Here is a 19524-nt window from a genome sequence, read left to right as displayed (position 1 = left end):
AAATGGCACAGCATTTAAAGAAAATATATGCATTGAACCAAATTTAAGGTGAACATTAGAAATAATAACAGGTATGCACAATTTCATAGTCTCTCGGTCAGGCTTGCAATCCAAAATTTGAATTCCTTAAATTCTTCTCAATAACCTAGGAACAGTAGCAAGGCGAATTTAAGATGGTCTGGGTATCACAATGATCAGGTAGATCTACAGTACAAGACATATAGAAAAGGTTTTCTAATTTGTAGAAGCGCAAACCAGAAGTTTATGCAGCCAACCAAAACTATGTGAAGCAGTCTATTTTGTCTAGTCGTACTAAAGACTTTCACCGAAAAGTGTGATGTAAAGTTTCTCTGCTGTCCATGTTACCTCTGCAAGGCTCCGAAGGGGGGATTCTAACTCCTGTGCAATAGCAGCTAACTGGATCCTGCATTCTGTAGCCAATGAAACAGTTCAATTAGCAATGCCATTAAGTTAAATATGAACTTTGCACAAGGGTTGGCATGCTCTTATAGGAGTAACATGTAGTACTCGCATCACATTAAGAATGCTTTTCTAGGTTGTAACAAATTGTAAGCATGGGTGTATATATTTCCCATGGTGTTTCTGAACCTTTTCTTCTTTTTTGAGAAAATGGCGTTCCTGAACATAGATAACGATAATATAGAAAAACCTGGATCTGCAGATAACAAGGGGGTGTAAGAACTGGCCAAGGGTTCCAAGTACTTTGGATAAAGTCAACTATATCTAGACTATAATACCCAATAATTATACAGAAATAATTTAATTGATGGGATTATGACCTCCATCTACACCCTTGGTGTAAGGGAGACTAAACCTACAGATGCAGGAGACCTGGCATGCCCATAGAACTTGGTGGTGTTTATTGCTTATGCACTGTTCAATTGTAAATCATTTGACATAGAAACAGATACTCTATTCTCTATTCGAGTAAGAACATATGTAAAAAACCATGCTAACCTGGTATTGTGCTAAAATTTAGCAAAGACATTGATACGAGTACTTTATGTTCAACCCTCTCACTGTTTTCCAAGACCCCTTTAAGATGAGATATGAGAGGCGAGAAGGCAGATCTCCTGAAGTCCGGCAATGAAGCAATTGAGGAACTCATCCATGCTACTGTGGTCAGACATGTCCTCACCAGATCTAACTGTCCAGAACCCAAACACATAGATATCTTCTCCAAAAATGATTTCTTCTCATCAAGAAGTGAAGCTGATAAGATCCTCAACCACTCTTCATTGGCCTGATCTTCATCAGTATCCTGTAGATAGTGACCCACTTCAAGATTGTTTACACACAAATATACATTAATTTAATGAGACACAGCAGCTTTGTTATTTTTTGTTTTCATGCCCAATTCTTTTCTGCATTGAAGCTTTGGTGGACAATTGAATCCACACACTACATTTTGTTTATATTTGTTCAATATAATGTCCTTAATTAGTTTTAGCGCATACATGATACACTCATTGGAAGTTGGAGCCATATGCCTACTGGCAGAGAGTCAGAAAACACACCACATATCAACACGGACAAGTTAAAGAACAATGGTACAACATTTTATCAAATTTATTCTCTGTAATCACCAAATTGCCGATGAAAAGCCACACGAATCAGAGTTTCTGACAGTTCACGACATTAAGTCACTGAACCCCAAATTTACAGCATACTTTCTGAAAACAGGAATATAAATTGAATTCCAAAGGAATGGTAATTTGTTGCCATTATCTGTAATGAACAATCTTAGCCGGTATCAGCTGTGTGGAGTAATTTCTTCTGGAAGGTTGTTAATATCAGAGAAGTGATAACTATCATGTTTCAATGTTTTAATGATGTTATGCACGCCCTTTATGGAGGTTAAGGGACCCGGCAGGATAGGTCCAAACTTACAAAAGGTATTTAGGTTGTGTTTGAAAATAAATGAGGATGACTTGAAGAGTAAGTTTAGGAAAAGAAGCTTGCACGAACTCGAGGATAATTGATAGTGAAGCAATGGTGCAGATGGAAGTTCCTTTTTTTAGGTCTTGTTAAAAACTGAAGATATAAATTCAGCAAGTAATTCTTTGGACTACTAGCAACTAGCTCCTGCTGAATGGAAAGATGGATGTATATAATCGCGTCAAGCTGTACCTGCAACCATCTATCTGTTCTCATACCAAGTATACATAACACAGAGACAATGCTTACGGGTAAAATTCAATCAGATATATACTAAAAAAAAAGTACCAGTATGTTTCATCAGGTCTTTGTAGTGGTTCTTAAGTAATTATGTCGGATTATTCACAGAAAACCCAAATTTGTGATGTATTAATACAGATATAAAGCTCAATCCACAAATAGACGTTCTTAAAGAGAACAAGGTGGATTAAAGACCACATATAAAGAAGTAAAAACACTGCCTAAGAGAAAGTACATACCGGCAGGGTGCAGTTAGCTGCTCGTAGGTCTTCATTAGAATCAAGTAATTCTGGTTCATGACAATCAATAAAACCAGCTATCTTTAGGATCCAATCCTCTATCATTACCTTCCCACTCAAAGAGAAACGCCCTCCCAGGACAAGGAGCGCATGGCAGCAATTTTCTCTAATCTTATCGTCGGTTAAGCTGCTTTCTAGAGCCACAACTATGGCATCTACAGCTTCTTCCCGATATATACTGTACTTTTTTGGAGCTATCTACATGTTGAAAAACATAGGATAGCTTTAGTGCAAGTAACAACTTTGCATAGCTTAAGCGGTACTTTTACTGACAAAAGTAACCTGGAACCAAAAAAAAGGTTCCTGTTTCGTAAATTAAGTTGGAACATCTTACACAAGGTTTATATTTCATAAATCATAGAGCAAAAGTTTTTTTGAAAATATGAAACTGTGAGGCATTATTTGCGATTTAGGTTGAGATGCACATTGTGCTCCCCAACAGATCAATACAAATGATATGTGAGCTGGAAGAGGGTAAGTATTGGCACAAAATTAATTTACACAATCTGTAGTTTGCCAGTTAGATACTGCAGTTTTTTCTTATTTAGGAATCTAATATTGGAAAAACCATGTAACAATATCCACAAGCACTTGAACGAATCTACATTTGACAAGTAATGTTGGGAAAAAGTAGCAATGGTGCTCATGTGAGCTGCCACTAATTTTACCAATGCAATTTTGCAACCCACTTGCACCATTTTTCTCTACTGGGTCCAAGTGCAGTAAACTGTAAGCATGAAAAATATACATTGTCCAAAATATATAATAATAACTGATTACTGGTGTATCTAAAAAGACATATAATACGTATCAGACTAAGATATCATCTCTCAAAACTCAATTAGAGTGTGAGGTGCAAAGGGCTTCCATGGGCCGGGTACAAGGAATAGCAAAAATCTAAATGAATATACAAGTGTATGCAAGAAATTAGTACATTCTTTACAATAATACAATGCAACACAATATGTATATTACACCTACAATTTACTGTCATAATCGAATGATCCACGGAATGTTGGTAAACTGTATTTGGGATCTATCGATTCTTGCATAAGCTCTTTGCTTAGGATGTAAGGATATGTAAAATATAGTATATACGCTAAAGAAATCCATGAACAGCAGATACAAGTTAGTTGTATACAAGGTCAAAGCACTTCGGTTACAGAAAATATACAGCACCAGGAAACATCAAGCATTCACTTAGAGAAGTCAAAAAAGTCATGTTATGCACCAACAGTATGCATTGCAAGTGCATATCCACAATGTACTATACAGGCAGAGGACTAATCTTCGGTAAAAGTATATATAAAATACAACAAAATCCATTTTGTTGAAGAGCTTACCAGAAGGTCCAAGTGTAAAAGGAGAACTGCAACCAAAGGCCTTCGATCAGAGGGGCAACTTTGGAGATAAATAAGTATTACATGCATTGTGTTCACCAATTCCTTATTTTCTAAGCCGCTTAGGAAAGAGCAAACATCCATCCTCCTGAAATTTTGTTATCAATACTTTATATCCCGAGGGAAATCTTATCAGATAAATACCACTCAACTACAGCAAGCTATACAAAGTATATGTACTCCCTTAGGACCCTATGTTAGCGAGCTGATTGAAAATATATTCCTAGTATCTATTCTGTTGGCAAAAAAAAAAAGGACACTTGGAAAGGTTTCTGCCCAATATGTGGCCTGTAAAATCCTGCAATAATATACTGCTTCTGCGTTTATGGGATCTTAATCATAGCATTGTTACTGAATTATCCAAATTTTTTAAGTCAATAAACGCATCATAAAGACACACACACACACAAATGCAGTGGCATTTATAAAGGGGTGCAGAGACAGGATGTGTCATGCTCACGATTCCATCCTAAGAAGTAGACTATCAAAGCTTTTGCATAGAAACTGAGGCTATACCTCACTTTGTTTTCATTGATCATGTGGCCTGATCACCAGGGGATATAAAATGGGCAAAGGAAGCATGAATATGATCAAATTCTCCTTTTCTTTTCTCATGATCTTAAATGATTATAATAGTAATAGGGAGTATATAAAGGAAGAACGGAAATGTATAATTTCAAACACCACCTGGTGGAATTAGCATAACTCAAATACCAACAGAAGCATCTCACTCATACATGACATGAGTGCACGTCCTACCGACTACCAAGTGGAGAGGTGTCCAGAGTATAATAGAAAAGTTGAACACGGACACACACAGCGTATAATAGAAAAGTTACACACGCACAGAGGGGAGGGAGGGAGAAAGGGGGGGGGGACCCTATGCCACTCCGACTCTTCTGTAGACCACCGTACCCATGTCAAGAGAGACCCTATGCTACTCCCACTCTTCTGTTTAGACCTCTGTACCCATGTCAGACAATTGGACACTCAGACACGACACTTATTCTGCGTCGGATCCTTTGACTGAAATGTGGACACTTAGAGCAAGTCCAATAGGTTACTTATCTTATTAGTTATTAATAATATAAAATAATGAATCCTAGTGAGTCTTAGTGATTTAGGTAATCTACTTTTAGTGTCAACTCCAATAGCAATCCCTATATTTGTTCTCCTAAGATTATTTTAATAATAAATTTGAGAGAGAGAAGGGGAAAAGGAGAGAAAATGACAAAGAAAGAAGGAGAGAGATGATTATTTTATTCATAAATATTAAATAGGTAATGGCTAGGGGTTACTTAAAAATAAGTAATGGCTAAGAGATTTGAGGTTGTGCTAGTGATTTAGGTAACCACTAGGATAGTGTTGGGGTGCATTTTTTTGACACATTACCTAAATGTGAGTTTAGGACATCATTTAGGTAACCTATTGGACTTGCTCTAAGAACAACATAAAGACCACATATGAGCCGAATTTACAATGCAAACCCAAAAAACAGCGAAGAATGAAAGAAGCATAAATAAGAAACAAGTAGACAAGATCCCTAATTTGCAAAGTTAGTTACAATCTCAAGTTAAATCTTAGTTTAATTGTTAATTTCTGTTAAGGTATCTATACCATGCTTGTTTATCAATATATTATGACGTGTCCCTGTGTCCCAAATTTTCTGAGTTTTATAGTCCTACGCTCAGAACGTGTCGTGTCTGACACTTCGTACCCGAGTCAGAGTAACACACACACACAGAGAGAGGGAGGGAGAGAGAGAGAGAGAGAGTACCTGTTCAAGAAAAGTAGCTCTATTAGTAGTGAGACAGCATTTGCTATTGACTTGGCCTGCTTACAGTGAAGAAGCTCAACGAAACACGTTTTTTCTATATTTCTAGCTATATGATTTCTGCAACCAGAGTCTGCTTCAATACAGTGAGACAACAATGCCGCAATGATTGTTTTTTCTTCCAAGTTTCCAGATCCAAACCTTCGTATAAGAAACTCAAGTCCTCCAAGAGAGATAAGGAGCCTGGCATTTTTAATTCTTTCATCTCTACTAGAAAAAGAAAGAAGATGCTCAAAAATGGAAACAGCTGCTTCATCCTTGAACTTATCTTCTATATTCACTGCTAGCTGGGAAGCAAAACCCAATACAGTTCTGCAGTGCTCAAATTTCCATGTATCAACAACACGTTTCAAAATGAAGTTTGTGAGGGGCACAGCTTGATACTCTAGAGTAACTCCGGAAATTGGACATGTCTTGTGTCCTTTATTAAACCATTGTCTAAGAGCTTCAGTCTCAAAAGTTTGGCCAGTCTCTAAAGTGACGGGTTCCTCAAAACATAGTCCGCTTAGAGGGCAGATGAAGTCCTCAGGGATGCTTAAGAAAGAAGGCCGATGAACAAAAGAGTCCGAGTTTTCACTCCAACCTGCAGGGTAGAACATTAACAGGAGTATCACACAAATAATCAAATATGCAATATAAAAGAACTTCCTTAGGGTTTTGCACCACCAACCTTGATGGAACAACATTGGATGATTTGCCTGCACCTCAGATTCGTAAAACACACTATTAGAAAGAGCAGATATTAACGATTTGTTGAACTATGACCATGGTAGGAAAAAAAAATGAGTTGAATTACCAAGGGCTTATAACAATGTGCATCTTTGTTAGTCAAAAGAGAAGAATTGATTTCATTTCGACATTCCTCTGTCAGTGGCAAACTGAAGACAGCTTTCGCAAGTTTCTTTATTGTAAGCTCGTTCACTTTTGTATATGGAAGTTCTTGAAGCATATCGATACTATTTGTTACTTGGAGCTGATAGGCGTCATCGAACTTGTCAATATAATTTATCTCACCAGAACCAGATCGGGTACATGATGTTAGTCCATCTTCCTAAAGTTTGTTAGAATTTGTATGAGAGCACTAGAGCAGAAGTCATATCAATATATAAATGACACTAGTGAATGTATAAGTAATATTAAAGCGCATGTAAAGCCATAACCATCAGTTATATTATCCAAGTATTTAGAAGCAAATTTCAGACTGGTCCTTACAGAATAAAACACTAGACTCCAACTTTAAACAGATAAGCATGCCTCCATGAAGATAATCTTTTAAAGGAAAAGAGATTTTTGTTTGAGCAAACACAAGCAATCTAATAATAAATAGAAAAGGAAAGTAATAAGCAACAAGAACAATACAAAGATGTACAAATTTATTTTGTGATCGTTGAATACAGTCAGAGACAGAGCTACAGGTGGTAATGGTTGACAACAGTGCCACAGCCCGCCGCCCCCAAAGCTTGGACCTCTTACATGATTATTCTTTAATAATAGAATATTTATTTTAAAATTGTAATATCTAATATTTTGGTCTATCTAAAACTAGATATATAAGTTTATATTTAATGATTATTATTTCGATAAAGCTTTTGACAGAAATAGAACTGATGGTTTCCTAAAAATAAAAGAATTAAATTATGTGTATCAAATATTGTACTTTATAGTTTTTGAAATAAAACTTCATATACATATATTAGATAAAATATCTATATATTTTAGTATACAAGTTACTAAAAAATTGCAGCCCAAACTCTCTACCTTAGCTCCATAAACACAACAATTTTATAAAGGGAGAACCTAATTAGCACATACTTGACACATTTATTATTAATTTCTTTATTGCATACGACCAGATGCAGCATTACATAATGCCAACTCCCTCTTCAAATAACATGCACAATGTCATTAATACATATCAACTGACATGGTATACAGTTGCACAGCAAATAAGTTAAACAGCACAAAAGACCAACTTTTTTTTAACTCGTAACTGCATCCATGGTTACACTTATGAAAAGTACATAGTTTCTTTATACGAATGATGAATAGTAGTATGCAAGATACACGATCGCCAGTAAATCACTCTAAAGCATAAGGTATTAGCCAATGGGTGTACCAATGACTCCGTCCGATACACCTACTCACATGTGACTCTAACATATTACTAGAACCAAAGAGCATGCATCTAATTCAACATACTATTAGTTATGCAGCCAAAAAATGCCAAGTCAACCTTGTTTAACCAACTCTCTGACTCACAATCGCTTACAGATTAGCTTTGGTCGCTTTAAAACAAGTAAACAACAAGCTCAAGTCGTGCCTTACTACTAAATAAACAACTTACTTTGGCTAGCAAAAATGTAAAAAATATCCAAATAAACCTGTATTATCAAAATAATAAAGATCATTAAAAACATGTGTTGATAGGGCACAATATACTACACAACACACCCCATGTGTTTGTTAAATATACTATAGAGATTAGGGTTCAAACACCTTGATTATAGTCATACCCTAATGTCCTTGAAGGATAAGTAATGCTGAAAATAAAAAATTAATCCCAACTGGAAAAGCTTTAGGGCAGTTATTGATTGTGATCTAAGCTGAGCACAGACTATACTGGCCTCCGCAGACTGATGGGTAGAACTAAGGACTACTTTTTACACTTTTCTCTTTTCAATGAAGTTTTTGCTTCAGTATCGACTTAGGACCAGAATCTTCGCTACACTAGGAATATCATAAAAGCGTAAAGAGTGGGAAGAGATGAATCAGATAATAAATAGAGAGCATCATTCATTAGACTTTGATCATTCACTCACTTTTTCTTTTTCTTGTGTTGTCTGTATAGGCATAAAAATGCTAAGTTTACATGGAAAGACTTACATGGTGTGCAATTTTTTGTTGGATTACTAATTCCTTATGATCAGCAGCATTAGACGAATATGCTAATGTTTCCTTATCTTCTACTACAGAAGCAGTCGAGCTTCTTCTGCTTATATCAAAGTTTTCTGCTTCTTCAAAGTCTACCACTTGATCTGCCCCTGACTTCTTGAAACTACCTAGATCTGAATGATATAGTTTTAGACTGAGCATTGGCTGAGATGAGAAAGGAATAAGAGTATTACCCGGATCCGAGTAGTTGCTGTTTGAAACTCCCCCATTAACTCCCTGAATTGATGCGGAAGGAATACGGATAGAGGGAATAGTAGGAGCTTCAACACCCTCTGTCAGCCAGTCCTTGTAATAAGCAGCAAACTGGTAAGTACCAGAGTCCATTATTTCATTATAAACTTTTTCAAGAATTTTTAATTTTATTTCCTTGCTTGGTGCATCAGCTAGAGAAACAGCCTCATGATTGTACCATGCCTTTATATGCGAAAGATGAGGAAAAAATATATCATTCCATAACTCAGGCAATAAAGTTATTCGAGCTGGAAATGGCGAATCGCAGAACACTTGTAGAAGATGCTTTGCTGCAATCCTGTCTTTCTTCTGAAGCTTATAAATCACAGATAAATAAAGATGGGCACATGCTGACAACTTAGAATTGGGAATGCCTGAAGTAAATCCATCTTTTAAATCATTTGCATTTAGTCCAGTAATGACACTGAGATGCAAAGACGCCTTTTTCAGCTCAGTTGCAGTTGCAGATTCTTCAGCAGCTCTTTCAACTGTTTCTATCGCTTGTTCCAGATTGTCAATGACTTTGCTTTCAGTATTAATGCCTTCTTCCAGCCCAACAAAATTAAGGGAAGCAAAACAATTGTGACGAAGTGATGCCTTAAAGTCCTCGTCGATAAAAAAACGTTTAATATACCCTGTTAAGATAGAAATCATGGCTCGGACAGCAATTTCATCAAGTGCTGGTTCTGCTGGAGCCTCTTCAGTCTCTGGTTGCCTACGGTGCCTACTTTCTTTGGAGCTTTTGCTTTTCTGTGATCCTCCGTCTGGTGTGTAGCTAGAAGCCTCAGTTTGCTTCATGGTTTTATGGTTATTAAGTCTGGAACTCACGTGCCCAAGCAGATTTTGGTTGGAATTGTTACCACGCCTTTTGTAGTCCTGTAAATTCTTCCCTGACATATTCCTCGCTGTCACGATTCCTCCACTTCCATTTGAAACCTTACCTGTACTTCCAGAAGGACTAAACACTTCATTTGAATATATATCTGCATATCTTTCATCATGTTGCGACCCGGTATCAACCTCGTGATGATCTAGATCGGCCTCAACTATCTCACTCTCTGGAAAAATTGCAGCCCGCCTAATGTCAAAGCTCTTACTGCCCCTGAACTGCAAAGAATTTTTTCTATTAAGTTTCAGCATGGCTTCCTTCTTTAAATTTTCATCTAAAACCTCCTTTCTAAAAAGATCATCTCTGGGTATTGCTCGCACATCCTTGATTAAATCACTTTGAAGCCGAGGAATATCGGATTTTGTCTTTTCTGTTCTCCTTGCACGTGTTGCACCAGGTGAAAGACCACTTTTATTATTATCATAATTTGTGTAAAGAGGTCTGCTTGTCGGTTCTGATGAAGTAGAAGTTCTAGAGATTGACTTGAGTTTCCTACTTTTAAAGCCTTCCTTTGCAAGAAGATCTTCCAACGACATCGCCATTCAGGCTAACTTCAGAATAACTTTTAGAACCAAATTCTGCTGTATCAATACAAATTGCACGTCAATTACGGTCTTAAAGTAACTTAGAGATTAAACTCTAGGCCTGGAACTAAAAGGAAATTTGTTATATAATACTATGTACACTTTCTCATCCCAAATGACTTCTCATCAGAATTAGAGATGGCAAAGTTTGAAACAAACCAGGACCTGGCTCGATTTTATGCAGACAACAAAAAAACGATTTGTCTAAAAAAATTCCAAGAAAAACTATTACACTTACATACTCATTTTGATCAAACTTTACTGGTCCTTGGAACGATACAAAGTTGTCACATATACAAGCAAGATCTAGAAACTGAATTTGTCACACCGAATTAAGATACAAAGGTTCATTGGATAGACATTTGACAGAATCACTCTACGTTCTGTTGGACAGAAAGAATGAAATTAGATTAAATGGAACTGAAATTGGTACTGATGAGTGGAGAGGTATATGAATTTCAATCTTCCATTAATTCCAACCAAATTAGAAAATAAAATCATCGACCTAATATGCTTCATTTTCCTCCCTACTAATTTTAAAAACAAATTTCGCCATAGAAAATTTGAACTCCTTCAAAAAAAAAATCACTTTTCCCTACTTTGTGCATAATTTTCCATACCATTCCTCCCAACCAAACGAATTTGCAAAATGACATAACCTCAATCATTTAGCTCCATCATATCATCTTTTCTGCCAAAATCTATTATCTAAAGTTGAAAAACACTTAAATATAACATTGCAAACATTCATCTCAGACGCAGAATGGAACTGAACCTAACCCAGCATCAGATAACAAATATCACATAGCAAAAAAATCGAAACTTCCCAACTTAAAATTCACAAAACATGCAAATAAAAACACTAAAAGTAAGCATTCAAAACAAGCTTAAAGTAAAATCAAGAACCAACCCAGAAGATTCAAAGGCCAAAAGAAAATACCCTTTTTCAACTTTGCTGTGAATACAGCTTGATCAACCTCCACCCAACACAAGACCCAACAATAAGTATTGAAAAATCCAGGCAAAAAATGACATGGGGTTTGAAAGATAAACAAGAAGATTATTAAATGAGGTTTGGATTAATGGAAAAAGACTGAAAGAGACTGATTCTTGAGCTGGGGAGTAAACAAATTGCATTATTGTGAATTGTTTAAGTGAGGATCCAAGAGGAAGAGAGGGATTTGAGTAGGCAGATGAGATGTAAGAAGCAGATGGACAAAGTGATTAGGACAAATGTGGAATCTATAAGGTGGACTTGTATGTATATGTCAGCTCCATTTGCAGGCCTTTCACAGTTGCCGCCAAGGTTTCAGCTATTTGTTTTTCTAATTTTTTATTCTTAGAACCCGGGCCGATCAAAACCGGTCCGGCTAATTTATTAAATTATTTTTAGTTTTTGCTGATCTTGTTATTGGAGTAATTTATACTGATGCTGAACAATAATTGAGCCCAGGATCATTTCTAATTGCTCTCACCGTTTCAATTTACATGTCCATTTTCAAGAAAATTTTTGTTTCAAAATATTTGTTCACTTCAATTTTCAATGTAAAATCATAATTCCAAAATCATTTCCACTCCACATATCTCTTATTTTTTATTTTTTTTTTAAAAAATGAGAATAAATCTCACAAATATGAATCGGCAATTTACCGTGATAATTCTTTCATTCAAGAAAGCTTATTATCTAACCGTCGGACATGCAAGATGACCGGGGAAATTTAGACAGTAAAACTTTAATGTCCGAAAAGAAAAACCGGTGTTCTTCCAAGAATCCTGAAAATAAAACAAAGGAAACAAGAAAAATATAAGACGATTTATATTATATTACATAAATTATAAAAATAAAAAATATATCCAATAATTAATTATTAATAAAATCACGTGTATATGCATGTGCTGATCAAAATATTTACACAATTATGATAACTCATAATTGAGACAATTTAACTCTTAATTAAGGCACAATTAATAAAATATTAACGCCCCTTTAAATAGGGCACAATTAACATATTCAGTTATGAGGCACGGTTTACGCCCTCAATTATGAGGCCCAAATAACGCCTTCAATTAAGACACAATTAACGCTTTCCTTTCTGAAGGCGGATCCCTGAACTGCCGACGCCGCAACCCTCAGTCACCGCCACAACTGCTATGCTATCTCTCTCGCACACGATCGCAAAAAACCGATTACTCAGCAAGCCACAAATCAAACAAAAAGTTTAATTAAAATCAAACAAATCACTATAATCAACATCAATTAATCATAATATTATCAAACAAAAAGAAATTCATTCAACTGGAAAATAAATGAACGAAAGACGCATACGTTTCATCTTTGACTGCGAGATTGAGGAGCGCGAGAAGCACGGACTGAACGGACTCGACCAAGTCAGAACGGAGCATATCGACGAGCAGTATCATTTGAAAAGAAGAAAGAAGATAAATATATGTGGACGCGGAATTTGAATTTCTAACCTCAAAATTGGAATCTGATAAATTGGGTGCGTTGACAAATGATTAATAAGGGATGGTTGTTGAGAGTGAGATAATGATCCGATGTTAGAAGAATCAAAATTTTGAACATGATGTTTTGGGTGGAATCGGAGAGGCGTCCATGATTCTGTTGTATATCGGTAGACGTGTGAGAGAAGGCGAACATGGTTGATGAAGAAGAATAATAGATTATATCTTTTATTTATATTTCATAGATCAATCTCACCCCACATATTTTGATCATTTAATGCATTTAATTTGTAAACATCCACCTTTCTTAAACTGTGTGATTTTTTTAAAGTGGACATCTAATTTGAAACGGAGGGAGTATCATTCTTTATATCTGCCCAAGATCTTTGGAATTTGTTTTGTCAGAAATATATGAGATGACTTCGATATACTTTTAAAACGGTGTAATATTAAATCTCAAGAAATAGATGAGATTTTTATTAATCGAAGTTTATCAAATATTTTACCGCAAGACAATTTTTTTTGGCTTTCTGGATAAAGATGCATCAAAGGAATACAATTTCCGATTATTGATATTAATAAGGAAGATATTTGAACTTCCTTATCGCTTCTATGCCTTCCGTTTGTAACGTGTTCATGTGTAAGAGCAACTGAGCAAGTACAACAATGTCCCACTGGATGCCTTATAAATATACTTTTTCCGTACCATCAGATTCTTTACAGTTTCTCTTCTGGGATGTCCCATCCATTTTTTTACATTCCGAAACTTACCAAAAATAGTCAATATGTCCCACCACTTTCCAACTTTTCCTCTCTTTTAACACTACTTTTACTCTCTTTTCACACTACTTTTACTCCACTATCTCCCTTTTATACATTAAAAATTAATGAGTCTCACCACTTCACCCACTTTTCTTTCTCTTTTTCCCTACTCTACACATATTTCTTAACCTCCCTGCCCAACTCCAATGTAAAGAACTCAGCGGGACGGAGGGAGTAATAAAATATAGTATTCTAATGATTTAAAGCATGATTTTTGTATACTGTACATTCACTCCAACAATATGCCTTATAAACAGAGATTGCAAACGGGTCGGTCGAACCGGGTTCAGTAAAAACCAAACTCTACCCGAACGCGATTTTATACTGTAAACCCGAACCCATACTATGTAAATCCAAACCCGAACCCGTCGGGTTTTATTCGGGTTCAGGTTAACCCGAAATACATAATTGTTTAGCAAAGATGAAAATTCAAAAATTCAGGAGTTCAAAACAAAAATATTACAAATTCTGAAAATTTGAAAGCAAATTATAATTTAAACATTACAAAACCATAGGGTCCATTTGTCCATTTAATCTGCTAATCTGAAAAACAAAGTACTAAAGCAGCACTAGCAAGGCAACAAAGCTATTTGCAGAGTTTTCGATGAGTACTTAATATTAGTATTTGGTCTGCCACATTAATGTATGTACACACTTATAGTTATTACTAATATATTAAATATTAATATTTATATTTATAATTTATATGTATATATATACGGGTGTCAGGGTCGGGGGTCGATTTGAAACAGGTTTTGGGTTTTCAGGTCGGGTACCAAACGGTATGCCATAAGTCCGAACCCGACCCGAAAATAGTTCGGGTTTAAAAATTAAACCCAAACCCAAAATATTCGGGTTCGGTAAAATCCATTCGGGTCGATACGAATCGGGTATCCATCGGTTCGGTAAAAATTGTCATCTCTACTTATAAATGTGTCTTGTGATTAAAATAGTATTATATTTGATTTATAATTGGTGGGAAGGGAAAAGATGAGAGAGAAGAGATGTGTAAAAAGTGATGGAAATAAATTTTTTATTGATAAAAGTGAAATAGGACATGGATTAAAGATGAGGCACTTGGTGGATGTCCTAGTGTTTTAAGGCACCACTAAGACATTGTTGAAGCACTTATTCATAAAAAATGCTTTAAATTCTAGCTTAGGACACTAGCTCAGGACACTCTTGGACTTAATCTAACTCTTTGTGAGTGTTCATCTCTAACTAAAGATTTTATTGCCTAAATTTTTAGGAAATCTCTACATGCATCTGATTAGGAAAAAAGGCCCACGACAACATAATTTAGAGTAAAAATATCCTAGATATCATGACCAAAAAAGATGACCTCAAATATCACGACAAGACGTGATATCGTCTTGCGTTTTCAAATTGAAGTTATCAAATGCAACATAGTGTTGTGTTGGAAAGTTTTATTATTTTTTCATTTTTCTTTTTTTATAGAAATAGTTTTGGTAATTAGGTGAAGTTGCGTTTGCACCCAAAACACAACTTAGAGTTACGTTTTGAGCCCAAAACATCATTTTAAGTAGCGTTTTGAACTTAAAAATTTTTTGGATAACACAAGAGAAAGTAGCGTTTTGCATCCAAAACACAACTTAAAGTGGCGTTTTGAACCCAAGACACCACTTTAAGTTGCATTTTTTAACTTTTAAAAAAATAAATTGGCTGACGTTAGGGTTCACATTTGTCTTTTAGAATGATTAATTTATACTTGAATTTAAATCGGTTGATGGTTAGGGTTTAGGGTTGAAGACTCTAAATCCTAATTAATACGAGACTTTGGGGCCGCGAGACCCTAAAGCCGAGGAACCAGTTTAATAAAGTAATAATTGGAACGTAATTTAACAGTCATTAATATTTTAGGATTCATATTTGGGTTTTAGAATGATTAATTTATACCTGAAATTAAATTGGCCGACGGTTAGGGTTTAGGATTGGGAGGCCCTAAATCCTCGAGCCTAAACCTAATTAATTCGAGAAACTAGTTTAATAAAGTAATTTATGGCTGTTAATATTTTAGTGTTCATTGTTGGGGTTTAGAATAATTGATTATACTTAAAAAAAACATTTTAGAATTGAATAGAAAACACCACATGATGTAGCGTTTTGGAAGTTAAACGCTAGACAAAGTTGCGTTCAACCTTTAAAACGCTACAGCATGTAGCGTTTGCCCTAAAATGCAAAACGTTACACGATTACCGCCACTAAGTGATATTCAGGGGCCATCTTCTACAAGATTGAGATTCGGGGTCATCTTCTAAGAAATTGTGATAGTATGGACCATCACCCTCCGATTGGATAATAAATTATTTGAATGAAAGAATCCCCGACATTGTACTTTGATACAATTTATTTAAGTGAAAATAATTTTGTCAAATAAATAATAAACCTTTTCAATATAATACTCGCTCATCAGTTTAGGATTTGTAATAATAAAATAGACATCCGACTCCGAATAGAGATGTCCACAAAGCATGGATCCCAACATCTGACTTGGGCCTGTCCTAAAAAAAGCCCAAAAACTTGGCTATGTAAAAGCCTGGGTTACGGCTTTCAACGACTCCTATTTTTTATGTAAGACGTTTTTGAGTAAAAGTTTAGCTAAAATTTGATATAAAAAAAAAACTACACAAGCCCAGTTATTACAATGCATCTGTTTGCTTGTATTACACCTACTATTCTATATTTTTCGATTATATATTTTTTTGGTTATTATTATTCATCTATCCTCCTACAATTTCATTTTCATTGGAATTGAATACTATTATTCATCTATAATCCTAAAATTTCGTTTTTATTGGAATTGAATACTTAAAATATAGGGTCGATTCGGTGATATTGAAATAAGTGCTTCTTTCTTAAAGTAAAAAAAAGTTAGAAATTAATTAAGACTTATAAGTGAATAAAATATTTAGGAAAAAAGTAGAAATCATGAAATAAAAGCTAGGAATCCTAACTTTTTATAAACGATTCTCCACTTTTTTTTCGACTTTTTACACAAACGGTAGGAATAAGTGCTTCTAACTTAAAAGTACATAAACTGAGCTTAAAAGTCCCAACCAAACACCTTAAGGAGTTGGAAACTTGGTGGGTGTTTGTTTAGGACTTATAAGTCCAGTTTCTGAATTATAAATTATGAGCACTTATTCGTACCGTTTGTGTAATAAGTCAAGGAGTACTTATAAAAAACTAGGAATGCTAGCTTTTGTTTCAGAGTTTCTACTTATTTCCCAAACACTTTAATCACTTATAAGTTTTATCTTGTTTCTAACTTCTACTCCACTTATTTATTTTAAGCAAGAAGCACTTATTTTAAATTCACCCAAACAGCCCCTTAATTTCACAAAAATTTCAGCTCTAAATACATTATCTCAACTTCATATTAGATCGCAAAGTCACCTGCACTTTAAAAATATGTGTAAGATGAAATGTAATATTACAATAAATTAATTAGCGAAATTAAATAAAAATCGTAATATAAATGGTTGATGTCCACAAACCTCAATATTTTTATAATAAATTGTTTCAACTTGTATAAGATCGTAGAGTTATTTACACGTTTAATAAACTAATAAATTAGCTGAGAAGCCGCGCGTTGCGGCGGCCTATAAAAATTATATTAATGATTCAATATTAATATTTGTAGAATATAATAATTTTGTGGTTGTCTATAAAAAAGTACATTAATAATTAAAAATTTAATATTTGTAGGATAAAATAAATTTTATATTATAAAAACGGATTTTTTAGTGCGTGTTCATGAGCACACACTAACAACCACTTTTTGACCAGGTGGAGGATTTTTATTGGCTAAGACTCATTAATAATCATGGCACCCTGCAAATGCACAAAAAGCATAACCAGTAAAAATCTTTCACCTCACCAAAAAGTAGTTGTTAGTGTGTGCCCATGGGCACACACTAGAAAGAACCTTATAAAAATCTTGATGTAATACCAATACTAATATATAAAATTGCAAAATTTGGACTATAATTCATGGTGAAAAAAATGAAAATAAATTTCTACACATAATTAATAATTTAAAGCACAACGAATCTTAATTTTATATGTGTTTTTTTTTTAAAAAGTAATCATGTTCTTACATTGCACCTTCCTCCAATTTTTTCGGATTGATTTTGCACAAAAATATCTAAATTAATTCCGTGAGATAGCGGTCTATATAACTACCCTCGCGTATAATAGCCTTTATTTTTTAATACTGTATAAACAACCTTCACTTAAAAGTTGCTTGAACGGAGCAAACAGATAATGCTTGAATAATATTTTCCTGTATACAAAGCAAATCATATAAAAATTAACAACAACAAACATATCCGATGAACAAAACAAATATTATAAAATAATAACCAACAAACATACATCACTGATAGTTAATTTATTGATATCATCCATCAATATCATGTCAAGACTATATTCTTCTCCGCTGTTTGGATTTGTCGACTCTCACCTCACCTAACGGTCTATAACTACCTTTGCTTGCAACAACTTTTATATTTTTTAATACCGTATAAACAGCCTTCATTTATCGTTGCAGAAAAACGGCACCACCGAGTTAGAAATCGAGTAATAAAACTATCATCATAAAGAGGTAGGGTTGTGGTATTGAGATAGAGTAGGTTGTGTTTAGATGATCCAAAACCTACAACCTATAAGCCCTACAACCTATAAGCAGTGTTGTAAAAAGCGCAAATCGGTCCTAAGCGGTGAGGTGACCTTCTAGCGCTTAAGCGGATAAGCGGACGCTTAAGCGGAATTTTAAGCGGGTGATTAAGCGGATTAATAATATATATTTAAAATTTTATATATAATAATATTATATATATAATTAAAATTATAAAATAATTAAGTAATAAGAATTTAAACATAAAATGTTTTTGATAAAAAAGATATTTTTAATATTTTATTATAATTTTCATAATATTTATAAAAAAATATTTGTATTTAAATATAAAAAATTAGCAAGTCAAAATCATTCTGACCGCTTAATCCGCTTAATGTCCGCTTAATCCGCTTAACAGGCCGCTTAATGGTAAAAAACGCTTAATCTCCCGCTTAATGTAAAATCGAAGCGTTTTACCCTCCGATTCCGCTTAAGCGCCCGCTTAGACGGCCGCTTAATGCGCTTTTTAGAACACTGCCTATAAGGATATTTATAGGTGTAGAGAGACTTATGTGCTACTCTTTACCATAATTAAATAATCTGAAAAAATCAGATTAACACTTTCAAGCTGCTATATTCCATAAATAATCTGAAACAAAATCAGATTCTGAAACTTGTTTCTAATATATCCGAAACTAAAAAAGGTGATTCTATATATATCCGAAACTAAAAAAGGTGATTCTATTTTTTGATATTTTTCATCCAAAAATTCCAGAAAATTAGAAAAATAGAACGGAGCGATGTGAGAGGCGCCACCTACACGCCCCTCGCTTCTCCTTTATATAAGTATGTTGATTTACCATAATTAAATAATCTGAAAAAATCAGATTAAAACTTTCAAACTGCTATATTCCATAAATAATCCAAAACAAAATCAGATTCTGAAACTTGCTTCTAATATATCCGAAACTAAAAAAAGTAGTTCTAATTTTTGATATTTTTCCATCCAAAAATTCCAGAAAATTAGAAAAATAGAACGGAGCGATGTGAGAGGCGCCACCTACACGCCCCTAGCTTCTCCTTTATATAAGTATATTGATGATTTGTAGGACGAATGTAATATTATAATAATTATCAGGTAAAATTAAGTAAGATTGTATTGATATTAAAAATAATTAAAGAATATATAATAATCATACACATTCATATAAA

The 19524-nt window shown here is 34.4% G+C and overlaps 1 protein-coding gene across 5 annotated transcripts; it reads right to left on the bottom strand.

The window, feature by feature from the left end:
* Positions 1-13: 13 nt before the first annotated feature.
* Positions 14-11690, bottom strand: LOC108202665 (putative E3 ubiquitin-protein ligase LIN). 5 transcript variants are annotated; one of them, XM_064079308.1, is made up of 10 exons: positions 11329-11690; positions 8858-10385; positions 8616-8797; positions 6529-6783; positions 6403-6436; positions 5676-6315; positions 3842-3986; positions 2439-2696; positions 979-1282; positions 14-431 (listed from the first exon to the last, which is right to left on the bottom strand). In XM_064079308.1, exons 2-10 carry the CDS (start codon positions 10344-10346, stop codon positions 313-315), a joined length of 3426 nt encoding a protein of 1141 aa, XP_063935378.1. In that variant the 5' UTR covers positions 10347-10385; positions 11329-11690; the 3' UTR covers positions 14-312. The 5 variants fall into 5 exon arrangements, with proteins under 5 accessions (XP_063935378.1, XP_063935367.1, XP_063935365.1 ...); XM_064079297.1 differs by having other exon boundaries at positions 8616-10385; positions 11299-11690; XM_064079295.1 differs by having other exon boundaries at positions 8616-10385.
* Between the last annotated feature and the right edge of the window lie 7834 nt (positions 11691-19524).

The sequence above is a fragment of the Daucus carota genome, chromosome 1, assembly GCF_001625215.2.
Source record: "Daucus carota subsp. sativus chromosome 1, DH1 v3.0, whole genome shotgun sequence".
NCBI classification, from domain to species: domain Eukaryota; kingdom Viridiplantae; phylum Streptophyta; class Magnoliopsida; order Apiales; family Apiaceae; genus Daucus; species Daucus carota.
The sequence above is the reverse complement of the archived record's forward strand: the minus strand, read 5'-3'. Positions and strand labels throughout refer to the sequence as shown.